This window comes from Molothrus ater, chromosome 6 (genome assembly GCF_012460135.2).
Source record: "Molothrus ater isolate BHLD 08-10-18 breed brown headed cowbird chromosome 6, BPBGC_Mater_1.1, whole genome shotgun sequence".
Taxonomy (NCBI): Eukaryota; Metazoa; Chordata; class Aves; order Passeriformes; family Icteridae; genus Molothrus; species Molothrus ater.
In genome coordinates this window covers 55361580-55383140 of record NC_050483.2, presented here as the reverse complement: position 1 = coordinate 55383140, position 21561 = coordinate 55361580, and the positions used below count along the sequence as shown (strand labels likewise).

At 41.5% G+C, this 21561-nt stretch overlaps 1 protein-coding gene across 1 annotated transcript in view; it reads left to right on the top strand.

The window, feature by feature from the left end:
• BRF1 (BRF1 RNA polymerase III transcription initiation factor subunit) overlaps window positions 1-21561 on the top strand; it is a 173965-nt gene that overhangs the window by 115392 nt on the left and 37012 nt on the right. Inside the window, exons 12-15 of the mRNA XM_036383304.2 lie at window positions 10148-10209; window positions 12338-12419; window positions 12518-12573; window positions 14375-14631. Coding sequence (XP_036239197.1) covers window positions 10148-10209; window positions 12338-12419; window positions 12518-12573; window positions 14375-14631 — 457 coding nt within the window. The remainder of the gene's footprint in view (window positions 1-10147; window positions 10210-12337; window positions 12420-12517; window positions 12574-14374; window positions 14632-21561) is intronic.

Below are 21561 nucleotides of genomic sequence, written 5' to 3'. Positions count from 1 at the left end.
CTTGAAAGGCTGGCTTTGAAACCAGCTCCATGCTTTATAGGTGAATCATGCTGCTGGGCTTTGTTGGGAAAAGGTTCTTTCTGCAGCTCCACCAAAACCTCCTGTGCACAAAAGTGCCTTTTTCCACTATTCCTAGAGGATAAGACAAATTATTCTTCAGGAACTTCTCCAGAACTTTCTTCTTTTGGTGAGTTGCAGTGTCAGAGGGCATTGCAGCACTGTGATGGATGGATCTCAAGCATATGGAGTACACATGCTAATTGTGCTGTGCTTGTGGATCAGTCTGTCCAAATGCCAAGGCCTCAGAGCTGCTGCAGGCAAAATGTTAAAATCCTTCTCCTCTGTCTACTGTGCACTGGGGAAAAGGTTCATTGCAGTCACTAAAATGTAGAGGAGGAGGAGGAGGAGGTGAGGGGCAGAGCCCATGCCCGTCCTCACCAGGAGCTCCTGCAGGAGCTGAGCTTCCTGCTGCAGCCTGTGCTGTGCCCAGGTGGCCAAGGGACCTTGCTGTGCTCCAGTGGCACCTGGAGCCATGCAGGCAATGCCTAAACTTTGGATTGCAGACATCCTTATATGCTTCATGTATATAGATAATTCCCTGAATGGACACAAAACTGCTTTGGTCCCTGGGGAGGGGCTCCTACAAGAGCTCTCTTTGGTCCAGAGCAAGACAGAGAAGTACTTTATCACCTTCATGTTTCTCAGCCATTAGGCATGGTCAGAGACAAAAAGAGAGCACTTCATCTGACAAGAGACAGTGCAACTGCTGTAATTCTTATTTTAAAATATGGTCTGTGCTGGCTGCAGGTTTCTGCTGCATAATGGCTGATGCTCTCACCACAGATCCGCATTTCTGTAGCTGCCACCTTTTGAGAATTCAAACCAAGTGTCTCCTACTTCCATGTTTGTCAACCCCAACTGGTGATCCTGATCACCAAACCAGTCAAGATCTTATGTGTCCTTTCTCTCTGCTCCATGTCTCTGATGGTCCTGGCAACATGGAACTCTGCCTGGTACCTGCTCTGAGTCCAACCCTCATCCACCTCAGAGGATTTCCTGTGGGCCAGGTTCCCACCTTGCTTTTGATAGGGGAGCTTCTGCTCTTGTCTGTTGCTCTATTTAATAATAAGAATATTTTTTTTATCTTCTCTTTCCTCTCCCCATCTCTGTAATTCCCTGCTTGCTATTTCTCATTAGCAATGAAGGAAGGAAGAAGCTGGGTAACAAAATGAGAAATTTCTTACCTAATAATTTTCTTTCAGTTAAGAGCTTCTCACCATTCAGCCCACCCGGACAGTGTGGTAAATGGCCAGGCCACAAATTGATTTTTTTCCTCTAAATAAGGACTTGGGTATATAATTTCATACTCTATGTTTTAATGTTGTCTTAATGCTAATAATTTTCTGCTGAAATATTTCTGTGGTCTGGGTGGCTTGTGGCTGGTGCTGAGGTTGTCACAAGATAGACCATAGATGAGCTCTGAACCTCAAAGGAGGGGGTAGAAATCATCCCACCTTTGCTAAGAGATGGTAAGGGTGACTAGATGCAAGTTATAAGTGGAAAGTTCAACTCATTTCACCTTGTTGCTCAGCTGGGCAAGTTATTTTGGTAGGCTGTTTTTGACCTGGAGCAGCTCTTTGGTGCAGTTTGTGTTGGAAGGGACCTTAAAGATCATCTAGTTCAACCTCCCTGCCATGGGCTGGGTTGCCACCCACTAGATCAAGTTGTGTATGTTCTATTGCTATATGGCTGTATACATTTAAATTTTTTTCCTGGTGGAACAGAAATTGATTCACAATTAAAAAAAAAAAAAAAAACAAACCAAACTATACTAGTCCAAGCAGAATTCTAGGATTTGCTTTGAAGTTCTCTGTAGTGCAGAGCTCACCGTTGTTTTTTATTTTGTGGGGGGGTTACAGGAGGAGATTTACTTCTCACTAACACATGTGCTGGGGTGGCTGAGTGCTGGCCAGCCAAGGACCCTGGGCTTGCAGGGACGGGCAGCAGAGCGTTTAGCGCCCGCAGCAAGACCTGGCGAGTTACAGAAACGATGCTTCAGCACTTAAACACGAAGCCAGCTGTTCCCTCCGTGGCTGGCTCGGGTGTAAAGTGCTCTTGCTGTTGTACACAGTGCTCTGTCAGGATGGGGAAAGCGAGCTGGAGTGGGATGTGAGCCTGGCTGCTTTTGCTGTCAGCTCTCCAGGGTGTTGGGCTGCCCTCGCCCTCTGCCAGAGATAGCGGCAGCGCTCTGCCCTTGTGGGGTTTGCAGAGAAGAGCTGATTCACATGCTGATCAGTTCTCCTCCTTGCTCTCTCCCTTTGTATAAACTGTTACTCTTGGATCCCCCTGCACAGATTTTTTAAAAAATGCAGAAAATACAGGCCAGAAGGCACCAAAAAAAATGAAGGCTGGGGGAAGGGAAAGGGGAGAAAAGATGCCAAGAGCAGCATAAAAGGCAAAGGAGGAAAATACAGCAGGGAATTTGTGATCGGCTGGAAAAGCACAATAAGCAGGGGAAATCTGTCTTTATAGTTTTCATTTTAAAAAGTTTAAAGCCCATAACTGTTCAGGCAGGAGGAGGTGGATATGTGAATGTAGGCTGAGGTGTGAGTGTCTGGCACTTTTGGCACTAGTGCCATGGTCAGTCTTGGCGCTGCTGGGTGCAGAAATCACAGGCTGGAGAAGACTTGTGTCTGTGCATGGAAGCTCTTACAGTTTCCAGGGTTTGGCCCTGAAAAATGTCATTTGTGGTAGTTAGGTAGTCTGTTTCCTGTTGAGTATTGGTCAGTTTGACTATTGGTTATTGGTTCCATCAGCACAAGATAACTCTTTTGATACTGTTCAGAACAGCCGTTCTCTGAGCACTCAGTCATGGCAGCGGGGTTGTGAGATCAGAAGAGAACGACAGGTTGCAACAAGTAGGTTGCATAAACTGTGCTCTTTTTCATTGTTTTCCAAAGGTGTTGGGGGAACATGAACGTTATTCCAGAAGAAGAACATCTGCTGCTGGTTTTGAGGACAGTGTCAAGAGGTTCTTCTGTTCAAAAGCCTAATTTTCAGCTGTATTTATTTTTTGGGAGGTTGAAAGGGTTTTTTTTCTTAAGGGCTTTTTATGTTGCTATGTAGTTCAATGAACATGAGCTTACCTTTTCAAAGAAAATTCTTCAGAATCAGAAGGGTTTTGTTTATTGCTGGACTGGTTTTGTACTACCTGCTTTGAAGAAATATATATTGCAGGGAGGATTTCTGGAAAGAATGGAGAGATTAACTGTTTCTCTGAAGCATTAAGTTTAGGTTAACAAGTTTCCATGTCTGTTAGATGAGTGGTATAACCTCTAACTGGATATAAAATACGAGGATGTGGTTTGGTTCATCCTCCATGGACTATGAGGTGAAACAATAGCATTTGTTTCAGTATGGATGTGCTCTCAGGAAAGCGGCAGGGTTGGTGGTTAGGTGCTTTTTTTTTCAAAATTGAAATTTAATTTATAAAAAATACGTTCACTATGTAATGAAAGTTCTGTGAGAGTGATTGACTGCAGGAAAAAGCTTTTTCATAATTTATTCCCATATATCATTAAGCGCAGAAATCTGAAATTCCGTTCCTGTGACGGGGTAATGGTTCTGAGACCACCATAGGAAGGTGGCTGATGGGGGAAGGCTGTTGGGTGTCACTCAGCTGTGCAGGACAGACAGAGCACATCTGCAGCTCGAGTCTCAGTGTGGGGAAATGGAAGCAGGCACTTAATAAGGATGGGTTTCTAGTTCTGTGCTGCATTAAGGCCCAGTGTTGTAGGAACATCTTCTGCCTACAGCAGATGAGCCCGATGCAGTGCCCTGGCCCTGGCTGTTACACTGCTTTGCTTTGTGAGAAAGTCCTATTTTGAGTAGACAGGAGTGAGGAAATAGCTGATGAGCTTGTACATCCCAGCTTTTATACAGGCTGACCTTGCACAGCTGCAATAGCAGAGTAGGTGGAATTTCTTTTGTTTTTAATTTTAATTATGCCTTTTTAAAATTGTGCCTTTTCCCTCTTTGCCCTTCATTTGCACCATTTTGGGCTTTGCCTGTACACTTCTCACGGTGCCAGGGTGAGGAGGTGGCCCGTGGGCACCTTGCAGAGGCAAGGCTGTGTGCCCTGGCAGTGCTGGGCAGCCGGGTGCCAGCCCAGAGCGCTTCCCACCATCCCTCGGCAGGAATGAATGTTTCTGGGAAGATGGGGCCTCACTCTGGGTGGTGTGATGTGTTTGCTTTCTCTGAGGAACTAGCAGGCTGGAAACTTGGCTTTGGCTGGAGAGGACCCCTTAACCTTGCCTTGGCAGAAGGAAATAATAAAGTGACAGACTTCATTTATCTTTATGCTGTGTGCGTGGCCTCGTGTGCTCTGTACACCACCAGACCTAAATCCTGGCACTGTGATTTGGCACTGTGAAGGAGTAGGCTGTAATTTTCAAGGTGGCTCCAGGTACAATAAAGTAAAAAACATTTTCTCCTAAATACAAGCATACACATTGTGTTTTGTGACCTTATTTCGTTAGCAAATGCAATGAATTTTGTTCTGCCCTTACGTTTTGTTTTTGTGGAATACTTCTGTGACAGCACATGATTGCACTGCCGAAGGTGAGCTGGGGGAACTGGAGCCCTTGGCAGCTGCAGGGTGCCTGCTGTGGGATGGGAGCAAGGCAGGGCGGCTGGGATTGCACAAAGAGGCTCCTTACCTGGAGCAATGGGGTTGGCAACAGCTTAAACCAGCCAGGATTACCTCCCAGCCTGCTCTGGAGGGAGGCTCCTGCCCTGTGTTAGTGAAACTCACAGTGTTCTCTGCTCTTGGCTTGATGTGTTCGTTTGCACACCCATCGATCCTTGTACTTCATCCTGTGCTGCTGCTGCTGCTGCTGCTGCTGCAGCATTTTCACATCCATTTCTCTTCCCTGCCTGGTCCCTGCAGCGCCATCACCACGGCACTTTGTCTGCCCGGCGCTGCTCCCCTCCCAGGTACCCACCCTCAATGCCTGCTCTCTTCACTCCCCCTGGTAAATCAGTTATCTCCCCCTCCAGATGGGTTTGTGTCCCCTCTGATCAGCCAATCAATTATATCCTGGCGTGCTTGTGCAGTGCCTCTTTTGACTCCAAGCCATTGCCTTCCCTTCTCACTCCCTGCAGCTCCCCAAAGTGGCACCGGCATCGCTCATCAATTTGAGATGTTAAAGCATTTCTGCCCATTGGGTCTCTCTGATGGTCTGTGGGAGCTTTTTGTGGCTCCCATTGGATTTAATCCCTCCCTGGAGAGCAGCAATCATTCCCAGTGTTTCTGCTGCACTGGGCTCAGGTTGTTTGGTTTGTTGCATAAGGATTTTTGTCACTGAAAATGCATCTCCCAAGTCCTTTTAGATTTTGTTGTGCTCTAGCCCCAAAGTATTTCTTGAATACTGGAGGTGCTTAGTGTCTGGTTTTGTGCCAAATAGGTGGAAAGGTTCTTTGTTTAAACTCCTTGCTGTGAAACGTTGTGGTGAAGGATGAATTTGCTCCATAGGACCAGAGGACCAAGTGCCTTTCTATTATATCTGCTCTAGAGGATTTCCTGGGAAGTGTTCGCCTCCATTTCTGTCTGTAAGGAAATCCTCTTATCTGGGCAGAGCAATAAATAGTGCTACCTCCTGTAATAGAAACAGAAAAAACATATTCTTCACGTGGCTGTTTTTAAAAATGTGGGGTTTAAAATATATCGGGTGGAATGATTCTTCTGTAATAAATCCCCATAATAGTGCACTATGTATACATTTAACTGGCTGCACAGAGGCAGGGAGAGGGGCAGAGTGTGTGCTAAAAGATGATTTAGTGGGTATTTAGTAATGACAAGAACAGTAAATAATCCTACAGGTTTACAAACCTAATCCCCAGTGTCTGATTGTAGCCCTCATGTCTACTGGAATTGGTTGGAAAGATGTTAGAAGGCTGGAAACGGAGGGCTTTGGGGGGAGTTTATTTTTAAATTTTTGGGGAGCTCGCTGGATGATTGATGGTTTTAGGTGGTATGAATGTACTGATTCAGTACCTTGATAGAAAGCTCTTGAAGTGCCTGTCCTCCTCCACTTGCTACAGAGCTGTTGGGTGAGGATGGACTAGGCTGGTCCTTGCTCTAAGCTCTTCCTGGTGATCCTTTCATTTAACAACTGGATTTGGAGGGAAGGGGTGTTGTTCTTAATGCCCAACTTATTTTTTGCCTGTGCCCTGCAGTAAAGCGGTTGTTTTTCTTAACAGAAGAAATCCATGATGTCTCAGAGCTGTGCCACGTGATGCTTCTGCTTTTAAATAAGCTCTTAAGAGGCTGGACCAGATGTTGGCCACATCTGTGTTGTTATTTCGTCGAACATTTCATTTCGACCCTTTTATTAAAAGAGAAAATGATAATTTAGAAATCATTTTGAAAAGTTTACCAGCTAGGAAGATCTTTCTGGTTTATAAAAAAGCAATGGGTTTGATTTCCATGCTCTGCAGTGAGCTGTGTAGCATCAAGCAGACAGATATTTGTGGCTGGTAGGGTCTACTCCTGTTGGAAACGATTGCCATGGAAATTTTCATGCCGAAATGGATGTGTTTTATTTCAAATTGGCATTCTGTAATGAAACGTGCATTTTTTTTTTCTCAGTGAAAGCATTAAAGTAGGGATTTGAAGGCACCTTGGCTTCTGAAAAACCCATTTAATGAATGCCTATCGCCATGGCAGGAAAAAGGAAGATTTGCAGGCAGAGGGATATCCTGCAATTACTCCCTCTGCTGCTGTTACGGGGGTCTAAGAAATGCTTATTATGTGTAACTTGCTTCTGGATTCTTCTCTGCAATTTAACAGTTGGAGAATGAGTTTTCTGTCCCTGTTGCTAATTGATCCAATGAGAAAAACTGGCACCTAATTCAGTAACAAGTTATATTTAAAATGACAAGTGAAATTGTTCATGGTGCCTGAAATTGCATCGTTTTCAGTCTGGCATGTTAGGGCTGTGTAAGAAAACAGGCACCTACTGTACTGTGACATATTAAATTTTAAACCTCTCATCCAAAAATATAGCAGGGCATAGGAGGAGCAAGGTGTATAATGATGAAAAGCAGTGGCAGCTTGATTTCAGTGGGACACTTCAGTGGGATACTACTCTTTTATTGTTTTTAAGATGCTTTGGCAGTTTTTACTACAATAAATATTGGGATCAATTTATGTAAAGTTGAACAGTGAGTATGTTCATCACCACTTCCAAGTTTTGGTTTTGTAATTTGTGATTTTCAGAACTTACTGGTGATTTTCAAGATTGGCTCCATTTTTCTCTGTCGATAATTCCAAGCCTTTATAGATAGCAGGCCAATTTAGTTTATCTGGTACAATGAATAGTGAAGAAAAATAAATCCTTTATTTGTGCAGGTAAACCAAATTGAAAATTTGAGGTTTTTTTGGGAGGAAAAAAGGGGTAGATAATGTAATGAAGGTGGAGGCCATCCCTCCTTCTGTCCTACAAATTGGTGGTTAAAGTGCTACCCAGAATATGGGAGACCCAGTTGAAGTCCCATTTTTGTATGAACTCCTTTGAACCTAGGAGCCAGGTTATCCTGGTCTGGACTCCCCTTGCACTCTGCTGTTGAGCTGTTTTATTTTGTGTGATGGAGCATTTCTTTCACCCAAGCAGACCAGCTCCTGGGAATGTTTCTCAGACAGTGGACTACAGTATTTGCTCCTTTCCTTGGTGAAAATTCAGCCACTCCAGCTCACTGGAAGTTTCTGTCTCTGTTCCAGCAGGAGAGATGTACAGTCCTGTCTTGAAGAATACCCTGCCCTCCCTTGGGTGACTCCTCTCCACGCTTTGAATGATTATGCTTTGCTAAAAAAAATGTCAGTCAGTTGCATTAAAAAGGCAGCAAACCACCAGGATGTGTTTTGTCACCTCGTTTTTCCTCCCCATCCTAAAGCCAGGGAGTGCTTGGCCATGTCCTGGGGTGCATCCCTGCCTGGCTGGGAGCAGGGTGCCTGCATGAGGAGCTGCTGGCACTGGTGCAGAAATTTTCTGCTCTTACTGCACTGTGCAGAGATCAGAGCAGAAGAAAAGCATATGTACTGATCAATTATGTAGTTATTATAAAATCTTCTGCACTTCTAAAGTATTTTGGGGAAAAAGGGTTGTGAAGTAAATCTGGTGCCTGGGACTAATGTGGTAGATTTATAAATGTGACGACAGTGAGAAATGTTCTTTAAAGCTTTTTTGGTCAAATTAGCACCACATTATCTGAGCTGGTAAACTTGATATTACTTTTATGAGACAATATCAGGAAAAAAATCGAACCATAGTGTTACAGAGGGCTGGAGCACCTCTGCTTGAGGAAGGGCTGAGAAAACTGAAATTGCTGAGCTCAGTAGGAGAAGAGAAGGCTTCAGGATGACCCAGCTCAGATCCAGCCTTTCAGTACCTTAAAGAGCTACAAAAGAGCTGGAGAGAGACCTTTTACGAGGACATGGAGTGACTGGACAATGGGGAGCGGCTTCAAACTGATAGAAGGTTTAGACTGGATATTAAAAAGAAGAAATTGTTTACTGTGAGGATGGTGAGACACTGGAATATGCTGCCTGGAGAAACTGTGGATGCCCCATTCCTGGAAGTTTTCAAAGCCAGGTTGGATGGGGCTTTGAGCAACCTGCTCTGGTGTCCCTGCCCTGACAGAGAATTGGAACAGGATGATCTTTAAGGTCCCTTCCACCTCAAACCATTCTGTAGTTCTATGCTGTTCCTTGTGATGGGACATTTTTGGGGGGTTAAAACCCCTTTTGCTTGTGGCTTGGGGTGGAAAGTATAAAACTTTCTGTTGGTTGTTTAAGGTGGATTTTGAAAAGACATTTGTGAGTGCTCAGTGGCTGATCCCAGGGGATGTCTGTTGATTTGAGCAGCCATACCCTTTGTACCACCTCAGGAAGCTCAGAGTTCATTCCTAACCTGGTGTTTTGGTTGGATACCCAGCCCTGTTATTTCACATACTTCAGGCTACTGGTTTAAACCCCTGACTTTTGCCAAGCAGATCATTGTTTTATCTTCTGGGTATGCTTTTAATTCCAAGCTTTGCTTGACTTTATCATTTGGTTGCCATGATCTGCCATTGGATCCTGGCATCACCCTCTGCTGGTCCAGCGCTGTGCAGGAGCATCAGGCTGGGGAATCAATCCAGCAAAGGTCTTGGTTTGTGGGGAGGCACATCCCCAGTATTGGGGAGTGGGAGCTGTGAACAAGCCAAGCTGTTTTGCACCACTTTGGTTTTAATTTGTTATTGTTGATTGTTGAAACTTAATTTGTTTATATTTTTTCTGCAAGTGAACTGGTGAGGTCATCTGTTGTTTGATCTTTATTAGATGTAATGGAGATGACCAAGAAGATTGCTTCATTCCCCAGCATAAGTCTTTGTTAAATAATTTGTTTTCTTCTTTACCTGGACTACCCTAATAGTGTATTGCTATAGTTCTTTAATGTGATGTGGAAAATCAGGTTTTGCAGCTGTACACTGTTCCAGTCCCAAATTAAGCCTCAGTTCTGTGCTGTTATGCTTTTTAATGGATGGAATATTTGAAAATTTGTTTTCAGAAGTCTTAATAACTACCAAACTAGCAAAATTGCAGTGAAATTGTAATTATAGAAAGTCAAGAAGAAAGCCGTGGTGTAACTGTCAGCAGTGGTCTGTGCTGCTTCCCTGAAAATAGAAAACATTTCCTAAGTCATAATATACAGATAAATTACTGACCTCTATGCTCTAACAGAGAAATTTTTGTTATGATGAAAGAAAAGTGGTCATCTTTTTGAAATGGTTTCCCCAGCTTCCTGCTGAACATTTGTGGCTGTAAATTAAAGTGGGTGAAAAAAGGTGACTGGAAGTCTCTGGCAGATTTTTAGTACTGATGAAGACTGTGCTGGTTCCTGAATTTTAAATTAATCCAATGTGGTGAATTTCTGTGCATGAAGTTCTGCAGTGAAAATACTCAGCAACACATTAAACCTCCCAGATGAAAGCAGAAGGATGCAAATCTCTGAAGGACAGTCCTGAAGTGTTACATTACTGCAGAACTTAAGTTGCAATAGGTGTTGGACAAACATATGGGCTGATTAAAATGTGTTCTTTTCTCCAGGTGAGAACACAGGGGATGGAGAATTAGATCTGAGTGGCATCGACGACAATGAAATAGATCGGGTAAGGTGCCCTGCTGTCCCTGGTGTCTCTTATCCTGGTTGTCTGGATAACTGGGAAAGACAAAATGGTCCTTAAGCTGGTTTATCCTCTCTGCAACTGCCTCTTCTCTCTGATCTATAGAGAGGTTTGAGCAATTTCAGTGATGTGAAATCTAATGTTCATGCAAACCTGTGAATTTGGTGTTCCTTGCCCAAGTTATATATATATATATTTATGAGGCTGCTGCTGCTGCTTGCTTTTAACATGCTGGAATAATTATGTTTTAGAATGTCTTTTATTCCAAAGGAGAACTTTAAAAAGTTTGGTGGAGCTCTACATTCATTATTTAATTAAGATAGATTCAACATAGGAGGCTGCCATGGAAACCAAACTGTAAAACCAGTATGTGCAGCTCTTACATACTTCCAAAGATCTCTGTGATGTTTCCTGGATTTATTTTTATTTGTGTGGCAGCAAAAAATACCATTTAACATACAGACTGAGTGGGACAGACACATGGCTGTGCAAAGGGCTTGTTGGAGGCCCCACAGCTGGTCAGCACATGGACACGCCACAGTCCAGCTCTCTGAGCCTGATGCCCTCTCCAGCTGCCATACTGGTTTACAGAGTCATCTGAACAGATAATGCCAGTGCTAAAAACTCACTTTGGGGTACAAAATCACTGAGACTGATGAGGTTGCACAGGAATTACTGATCTCCAAAATGTAGCTGTGAGGTGGGATTTGCTAGGCTGGGCATTAAGGTCTCACGGTCTGAGCAGACATTGAATGGAGGGAGCACAAAGGCTGAGGTTTTTCACTACAGCCAGTCCATAATTAAAACAATCACAGGGGAAGAACACATTTTCTGCTCTTCCTAGGCTCTGTGATGAGGTCATAACTCTGCTTTTATGACTTCATGTTCATTTCTGTGGCAATAGACTGTAATATTGTAAGTCCAAGATTATGAAATCTCTGAAAGCCTAAGAGGGATGAATAACTGAGCTAGGGAAAAGTGTATTTTACTGTTATGGCCCACTTTTAATAGAAGCAGATGAAAGAGTGAAAATACTGGTCTGATAAACCAGGACTTGCACAGCCATTCGCTCTCCTGTTTAGCCCTTGGAGGAAGGACTGCATTAGTTTCATTTGACTGGAATTATTTTTCTTATGAAATCCTAAATGTACATCTTACTTTGGAGAAAATCTTGAATGCTCAGACCCAAAAGTGGAGCAACCTCAGATTGCTTTTCTTGCACTTAAACATAATTTTGCAAGTCTCAGGTGCACTGCTTAAAACTGAAGTGTCTTGTTCATGATGGATTACCTCATTTGTCTTCTCCATTCTGCTGTTCTTCACTCCCAAACAGCATCACCTGTAGAGAACTTCAGTTTCATTGCTAATTGTGCTAAATACTGGGTTAATTTTTACATTTAGGTCATCTACAATTAAGTAATTGCTACCTATCTGTCTATTTATTTCTGTGATTCATCTGAATAGTCCTAGATGTATTTTACAGCTCCATTCCCACTAAAGATGTTACCTGAGACTAGGTGGAGTTAACTGCAAAACGTCTACATGTGGTTACTGAACCCAGCTGTCTGAAATCTACAGGGCTGAAGCTCCAGCAGTCTGAGCTGGTTCCCTTCACACAGATGTGGCCTTTGAATTAATAATCTCAGTGTAAAGCTTCACAGAAACCTACCCAGAGGACACATGTTTTTGTTTTGGTCGCACAGGGCAATGGTTCCCATCCTGTTTTGAATTACAGACCACCATCAACACACAGAATTACTTGCAGACAACCACGTTGTCATGATAACCTCTTGTATCATCTGAAAGAGATCATAAAACCAGGATCATTTTTGTTTAATTAACAGACTATGTATAATGAGTCCTGGGTGGTTTTTGGTCACATCATCATAGTTTGGAAACCAAGCACTGTTTTTTGAAAACAGGTTGTTGCTGCTTGTGCCAGCTTCAGATGTTACTAGAAATACTCTCTGATTGTCTTATATCACTCATGTTTTCTTTTAATGTATTTTTAAAAATGGTCATGGAGTGACTTTGCCAGTGTTTCTTCAGTTCAGTTTTTTCTGTGATTTTCAGTTTGATTTCTGAAAGTACATAAATTTGTTTTCTCTTTTAGTATATACTTAATGAAGCTGAAGCTCAGATAAAAGCAGAGCTATGGATGAAAGAAAATGCAGATTATTTGAAGGAACAAAAAGGTAAATATGTAGGACTGAAATTTGCCTTTTGGCTGGTGTTGCTGAAATATGCAGTCTTGTGTAATTTTCATGCTGGTTACCCTTTTGTCATCTTTCAGAAAAGGAAGCAAGAATAGCAAAAGAGAAAGAACTTGGGATTTATAAGGAACACAAGGTATTAAATTATGTGTTAATTGTGTCTGTTTGAAAATGTCTTGGAAATATCTGCTGATCAGCTCCATGTAGATGTGTGGGCATAGTGGTACAGGTCACCACTAAAGGAGCAAAAGCGACAGTACATCCAGCTGTTACTGAATTGCAAGGCTGTATTTTTTTAGGTGATGAGTAAAACACTTTCTTGCCCAAACTTTTATTTTAAATCGCTATTATGAGAAAATTCTGAGCACGTCAAAGTCAGAGCTAGCTCTTTGCATTTATGACTGCTGTTCTAATTGCTTGCTTATTAAAATACAGGTTTTAAGACGTCTGATTTTTTTTTTTTAACGTGTGCATGGGGAATTTGTTTGTACTTGCCATAACTTCAGTGGCTTTCTTTGCTCTTACAATAATGATTTCTTTATGAAGAACTGAACAGATCCTTGTTACAGTCACTTGAAGGGGTATTTTGTTCTACCTTTCATAAAGAATGCAACGGTTATGTTAACAAATGGCATGTCCTGTCTCCATGTTTAGCAGTTTAAAGCAGCCTAATTGGCCGTATATTCACGATTTACAGCATTAGTATTTTGTGTAATTGAGCAAGTGACAACTCCAATCTTCCACATGCAGCTAAACCCATGTTAGTTTTTAGCGTGTATATCATCTATCTTTTTTTCTGACTAATGTGAAAGGCAGAGTTTCCTGCTTCCCCTAGGTATTTCAACAATAAAAACAAAACCAGACAATGAAACACTGTTTTAGACTTCAGAGTTTCTCATTCATCCTGCGTTTATGCAGACGTGGCAGTCTACCAGCAATTTTCAAAATTGTATAACTCCTTGGCACTGCCAAGTAGCCCAAACACCCACTTTTTTGTTCGGACAACACAGGAGTTTTTCTCTAACCTTTTATTGTTTCTGACAGCTCGAGTAGAACTTGATTAATATGGTGCTTTCCAATTTCAAGGTAGCACTTGACCCATGTAGGTAAACAGAGGGGCTATTATCCATTAAAAAATAAATCTCCTGCAGAGCTTGGTGTTAAAACCTTCCTTTGAATAGGAAAATGCCAAATGAGAAACAGTGCTTCTGGGTTGTTTTCTTTTTCCTACCTACCCAGGCATGGGACACGGCTGGAAGGGTTCTCTGCTGTCATTCCTGCTTGCCTGGCTCTGCACAGCATCAGCCTGTGCCTGGGAGAGGCAGCTGCAGGTGACAGAGCTCCCGTGCCTGCAGCCTCCTGCTCCCTGTCCCATGGCATCCCAGCCTTGGGAAGCTGCTGCTGCTCCTGCTCTGGGCCCTTGGCAGCGAGGAGGAGGAGTTGGGCAGAGCCTGTCCCACGCTGCCTTCAGATTTGGTCTGAAACACGGCCGCGGTTCCGTGGTGCTGTCAGTGCTCTGGGGAGTTGTGACCCAGCTCCACTCTCACTTTAAAGGCAGTTTTAGCAGGGGAGGTTCTTTATTTCCATGATGAGTGATGCTGTGAGGTCTCTATTCCTGTAACAGGAGATCACTCCCCCTTTTTTTTTCCATACATGAAAAATGGCCCATCCTTCTTCTCTCTTTTTATTAAGTAAAGAATTTCTAATAAACTCTCTGGGCATTTGGCAAAAAAGCAAACATTCATCTCTTGGAGAAAAGAGACCCTTTGATCTCACTGAGTGGCAGGAGAGGGAGCACTGGCTTAGCCTGGGCACATCACCTGCACCCCCCATCACATCAGCAGCACCTGAGCCAGGACTGCTGCACTCCAGCTTGCCCCTCTGCTACGTGGAAACTTTGTTTGTACCTACATCACTAATTTTATATTTTAATTAAGCCAAAGAAATCTGCAAAGAAGCGGGAGCCAATTCAAGCCAGCACAGCAGGAGAGGCAATTGAAAAGATGTTAGAACAGAAGAAAATCTCAAGTAAAATTAATTATAATGTGCTAAGGGACCTGAACAGCAAAGGAAGTAACACACCAAAGAAAGAGGATGACAGCACTGATGACAGCACCAACACCAAGAAGCTGTCAAGAAGAAAATCTATTGCCAGTAGGAATATAGCCAACCCTGTAAACAGTGTGGGAAAAAGGTACTGCAATTGTTCATTTATATCTCTGTCTGTGAGACTGTCTATGTATCTTTCTGAGCCAGACAATGTAGGGACTGAAATATTTGTTTGAGGCTAAAATAATGCTGAGGCTCTGTTTTTATTTATTTTGCCTGCACTGTCATGGCGACACCTTATTTATAGTTCACATTTCAGAGGTTTGCTTTGGTGTGGGTTAATCATCCCAAAGCCAAAAAACCCACAACATCAATGGAAATTCATAAATGTGAATATATCAGTCAGGGGCACCTTTTCTTGATAAAATCCTGACATTTGCTGTCCTTCCTTTAAGTTGTCTGTGTGAGCTGACATGACACTAAATGTTCGAAAGCTTTTCCTTTTTGCTTGATTTGAAAACTGTAGTTCCCATCTGTTTTGACAGCTAGCTGCTTTGATTAGCTTTTATTTTAGTTTTATTCCAAACTTTTGTTGTTAATTGATGACACAAATACAAAGCTTTACAGTAAATATGCTTGTTGGTTTTCTGGTCTGCATTTGAAAATGTTTTATAGTGTGATGAAAGCTCCTGTTTTAATGAGAGAAATGCTGAACTTGCTGGGCAGATTTGTAGTGTGCAGTAAAACATATAAGGAGATTGATGTGTCCAATCTGCAATATTCTACTGTTTTATCTGTCTGGGGTTTATGAAGTCACGTTGGATCATCATTTGAATCATTTTGACATATAGTAATTTCTTACTTAGATGTTATTTATTATTTATTACTGCCAGAATTATAGGCCAAATGCCACAAGGATATCTCGGTATTTAATTTTTAAATATAAAATGTTGTCTCTGCACAGTTGTTTAGATTTAGGCATGTGTTGGAGCTGGATAAGGGACCTGGGAGGGCAGGAGAGCAGCCACCTACAAGGTGTGAGAAAACATCTGTTTGTGAAAGAACAGGATACATGGGGTACCTGAAAACATGATGCTGGGGAGGATACTAAGTGCAAATCTCTCAGAAGCTGAGGAAAATAAGGATGGCAAAACCTAACCCCTTATTTTAACTTCATTTGACAATGAGGCCAGAGGCACAGGCGTCAGTTTGAGCTGAGAAGCCAAATGCCAAAGACACTGGCCCCACTGTCACCAGATACAGGTTTTTACAGTGTATCAGACATCTTTTCTTCTTTATTCTGTATTTTTTAGCTTCCATTCAGCTTCTCATTCTCAGTATCAAAAGCTTTGCTTTCCAGCTGTTGACTCACTGGGGATTTTAGGCTCCCCTGTAAGTTGCACGTAAATTTTACACTGGTAAAGGACAGGGAAGATGCATTGAGGATTAACTTAAGAGCATTTAGCTTGTGCTTTATTTGCAGTTAACAGGTATTAATGAGTCATATTTCTGGTATTTCAAGTGAAGTAGGACCAATTCAGTTGTCTGAAATGCATTGCTGGGTGGGAAGTAGGGGCTGGGCAGGATCCTGGTTGCATTTTAGAGCTCAGCAATGTCATCCAAGCTGAAGCTCCATCCCAGCATTGTCACCGCTGAGATTTGTAGAAATGTTGAGCCCTTGGAACTCCTGTTGAATTCAGCATGTAAAACTCTTAACAGGTGTTAAACCCTTTGGAAAATCATGCCATAAATATTTAATTTAACAGTGGTGCAACTTGAAAAGGTTTCTAAATAAATACAAATCAGTATTTTGCAAAAGCAGCTAATAAAACGTATTTATTTTTCCTCTTGAGAGCCTAAAGTACATCCTTAAGATGCATAACAGAGTTTCCTGATGATGATTAGCAGATCTCAGATACAATGAATTTTGCAGCAGAACACTTCAGAGGAGGTTGAGGATACATGCAGATAAGTGAGCTAAGAAGATTTTGCACTCCTGAAGTAGGCAGTGCTCTTGCTTAAATATTATCAAGGACTTGACAAACATTAGTTGGGTTTTTTTTTTCCCTTATAATTAAAGATTTATGACATACTTTTGATTTTTTTAAATGCCATGCCTTTTAAATGGCATGCATAAATTTCTGTGTTCTGCATTGTTCTTATATGCCTTGCATTCATTGCCTTTGTTCAGCACTGTTCCTTTGAGAGGTGAATGGCTAAATACTTTCCCAGGGATACAAAAATCATGATAATTTATATGCAATTAATAATAATAAAACTCCTGAACATTGCTCATTAGAAAATGAATGAAGCAGATAATCTGTCTTTTTCCAGGAGGCATTTGCAGAAATAGGATCATATGGTTTGGGTTGGAAGGGACCTTAAAAATCATCTCTTGTTTTGGTTTGTAGTGATTTACAGGCCTGCATATTTATCTTTATGTATTTTAAATATTTAGTAAGCTGCATCTGAGTGCAATATTACTGTGGATAACCAGGCTTTGATCCAGTCCTTTAGTTCATTGGAGTTGTGGTCAGATTTTAAAGAGCTGTTTCTTTAGTCCTGATCCCAATTAAAAGATGCCAGTACAGGCAGTACCAAGTTACAGGATGGGAAATGAATCCTCATTCTTGGTGATTAAAGCAGTGCTCCTGTAATGGTATAAAAATGGAAATTTTTTTATATTTATAGATAAATATCTTTCTTGCTTTCCTTTTAAGCCATTTTACTTACCACACCAGATTTGTACAGATGATGTAGCCAAGTTTGTCATGTGTTTTAGAAATCATCTTCATATACAGTCTGAAGCACTCTGAAAATAGGAAGTTGATATTAATTTCCATATTTCTAATTGCTTTTTGCTCTAAAATAGTCTGTGCTGTTATTTCCACACAGAGACTTTAGATTATCCCCAAAGAATGGGTACCCCAACCAGACAGGGTGCAATGTCTGTGTGTTTTGTGGTTTTTTTCCTGTTTTTAATATCACATGAAGTAGCAGTTACTGTGATAATCAGTTAAAATACAGAAAAGCTTTTGTTTCCTGATGTGATAATGATAGGCAAATTTTACAGTCTTGTAAAAAGTTGTTGATTTGGAAGACATTTATAAAGAGCTGAAATGCTAAGCAGGTCCCAGGAATATGCTTGAAGTGGATAGTCTTCAGTTGGTGGCCCTTTATTAGAGCTTTGTTGATGCTATAATCACTTAATGGTTACTTGGATTTCAAAGGCAATATAGTTTTATCTACATCTTATTTTATCAAAAATCCTAGTTTTGAAATCTCAGAAATGTTTGGTAAATTCTGCAATTTTGGTAGGAAGGTAGTTCAAAGAATTCTTCCAAAGATCATGCAGGTTTCCCTTTGTTAGGTGGGCAGATATTATATACATCTGTATTTTCAGAAGGAAGCTGATGTTTTGAACAGGTTTCTTTACTGTGAACTTTTCAAGCTTTAGAAAGAGCCTGACTTTCCTCAGACACATGTCCCAGAATTGGACTGGGGGTTTACTTAATTTATCTGTAAAGATGGTAGAACACTAGTAATGACAATGTAAGTAATTTTAGGGAACTTTATATTCTGTAAATGTATTTTATTCTGTTTCTTATTGCATTTTTGTTCCAGTGAGTATCACAACTGGTGCTTCATATGCAAAATCCTTTTCATTCCCAGTGTGTGGAAGATGTGGCACAGTGGATGTTACCATAATAGATGTTGCAGCTCTAATTTCAATTACCAGTTGCACAATTTATCTTCACTAATGTTTTCTGTGCATATGAAACATAAGAATAATACATTGAACTCCAAGAAAAGAACAATTGCAGCTTCAAGCTCCTTAAAATCTGAACTCTAGTTAGAGCTGTGCTGTGCACTGGAGCACTTCTAGTTCAGTAAAGAGGGTTTTAGGACTGGAAGTATTTGGCTAGAAGCTTAATAATTTATTTTATATTTACTTGAGCTGAATTTTACAACATTACATGTAAAGTGAAATGTGTTGTACCAAGAAAATGTGGAAACAAGAAAGCTTTCAAGTCACTACTTTTAAAAAATTTTATGCCTATTTCTTGCTATGTGCTTGAAATTGGTAATGATATCAGAAAAGACAGGATCCATTATCAGGGGAGTAAATGTGTCAGGTTAATCTCCTGAAGAATTTGCCTTGGAAGAAATGAAGCAGGACTGTGAAGCACAGTGGAATCCGTGGTAATGAAACAAGGTTGTTCTGAATGAAACCATATGAATATATAATAGCAAAGCAAATCATGCCTGCTAAGAGTATGACAAAAACCCTTGGTAGTGATCTCAGATCTGATTAGATTTGAAAATTCACCTCCAGATTGTCTCCTCAGTCTCACTGGTATTTGCTGGCTGTCCATATTGCCAGTACAGCTTGGTGCATGGCTCCACCTGTGCTTTAGAGCCATGGGATTTGGGTATTGGGAATTGTGCCCTCTCAGTACCAGGGGCTTGTTCTGCTGCTCAAGTTCCTGCTCTAGTTAAATTTTTAGCTCCAGCTAAATTTTTGTTAGGTTTTCAATGGGTGTCACAACTCCAGAGAAATCTTCTTTATTAGAGAGAATGTATGAGATGCTTTTCTGCAGCCTTGCATGCGACATCTTGTTTACCCTGATAAATTGCTTGGTGCTTTCTTGGTCTCTAATTGGAATCATATTTCCCTGGAGAGTAAAATATGGGCAGAAGCCTAATTTTGATGCTTTGGAGGAGCCTGCAAGGAGCCACACTGCCAGGGAGCCTGGGGAAACAATGAGAGGCCCTCAGCTGCCTCCCCCAGCTTCCACCCTTGTTTTTAGTTGTCCCTTTTTGGTGTCCAGGATGGGGTTTTTTGCTCTGTAAGGTTGAGTCCTACAAACTCAGCTGCAAGTGTGAATGCTGCCCAGAGGAGCTGTGGATGCCCCATCCCTGGAGGTGTTCTAGGCCAGGTTGGATGGGGCTCTGAACAACCTGGTCTGGTGAAAGCTGTCCAGCCTTGGGCTGGACTAGGTGACCTTTGAAAGTCCTTTCCAAGGCAAAATACTCTGTGATTCCATGATTCTATGAATGCTTATTCTCCATTGGCCATGTCTTGTCACTGCTTTTATAAAACCAAAGGAAATGGCTTTTTCCATGTACAATGTTTTTAGTTCTGCATTATGAGACTGATACTTGTGGAGGGGAGGAGCATCAGCTCATGTTTCCCAAATGACTGAGGCCAATCCAAAACAGCACGAAACAAAGCTCAGCTTGAATAATCAAAGGGATTCCTAAGCATCTTAAAACCTTTGTATTAGTTAAACCAGGTGATTACAAAAGTTAGAGCTCAAGAAGGGAGTTGTTGGTTCAGAACCTTCTTTGTTAAGAAAAATGACATTGCAGTAATAATTTAAAAGTTTGGGAATGGGTATTTTAAAAGTTCCTTCTCTGCAAGTGGTATAGTGGAGTCTGGTGGGTGTCTGCAACCAGTCCTTGCAGGTTGGCATTTGGTGATGAAGCAGAGCTCCTGAAGAGAGACAGATCCTATGTTCGATAGAAATGAAACTTTTGAGAGTCTTTTCTGTGCTGGCTTTGGTGGTCATTCTCTCTACAAATGGGCCCTTTCAGATGAGATCTTAATATGCTCTAATTTTCTACCATATATTTTTATTTTTCAGAATTGCCTTTAGTTCTTTGTCTAATTTAATTTGATATCCTGTTTTTCTCCCTCTGCTTTGAATTCTGTTACAGGGTTTGGAATTCATGTGTATTTACTCAAAGTGAGATATTAAATTTTATTTCTTTTCTTGTGCTACTTTAGACCTTCTTTTTATATGTGACTAAAGGGGTAACAGTGATTTCCCACTTGGAATAAAATTCCTTACAGAAGATACTGTGATTCCTTGCTGAGATGGTAGTTAGGAGTTTATTCTATAGCTTAGTTGTTATTTGATATTATTTAGTGTTCTGTATGGAAGCAGTCTCATGCTGGCTGCAGGATTCTGGCTAGACTGGGATTCCTGGGCACACATGGTGGGAGTGTGAGGAGTCAGCTTTTGGTTTGAATATTGTGTACATGGGGAATAAATTCTCTTAACCACTTGGACATAACTGTTTTCTTATGTGATCTAAGCTTTGAGAGTTTCTTTGGAGTGTATTTTCATGTGTGTTTCTGCTTTGCTGTGGTATATAATCATTTAAATCAAAGGTTAATCAAAATGATTACTCGTTTTGAACAGGAAAACGGTGACATTTGATAAGTACCTCCACTTTAAATAAATCCTACCAGTATTTTCCAATCTTGTAACTTTTAGAGGGGCAAGCTTATACCAATTATGTTTAGTATTTTATTTACAAAAAGCTAAGCCAAGGGAAAAAAAAAATGAGTTCAAGGCTTCCAAGGTTCTGCCTTTTAAGTCATGCATCTCCTTATTGAAGTCAGCTCTTCGGGGGAGAGCCTCCTGAGTGACCTTGAAAGGAGCTGACACTGGAGTTTGCTTGTTCACAGTTGATTTGAGGAGTGGATCTGCTCGAGCCTGTAGTGTTGTAACCTGGCTAATGCTGCAGGTTACTGCTGTTGCTGTGAGCTAAGCAGCCTTTTGTAATAAAGAGATAAAGCAGAGGCAGGAATGGGAGAGAAACAGATCTGACCCAACATGTTTTAAAGGAGAGTGTGTGGTTTCGGTGTCTGAACGCTGAAATGTGATGACCAGCAGTCTTTCCTCCTTCAATAAGTGAGGACACAGGAGGAAAAAGGCATCATCTGCATGTGACACCACTCTCTGAGAGGATGCAGAGTTGGGCAAATGCCACTGAGAGACTGGGAGGCAGGAGCCAGCTTGGGGTCCAGGCAGTGATGCAGCAGGTTGTTACTTTACCTGAAATTCACATCTCTTGGCACTGAGCCACGACAGAAAGAGGGGAAAGAATTTTTTTTTTCTTTAAAAAATTCCCAAAACAAAACCAAAAAATGCCTCAACAAAGCAACCCCCTCCCCAACTCTCCCAAACCTGTCCTTAGAGAAGCTGTCAGGTGTTTGTCAGGAATTGATGTTTATTCTTATTATTCAGACTATTTTGAGGATCAATTCCCTTATTCCCCCAAT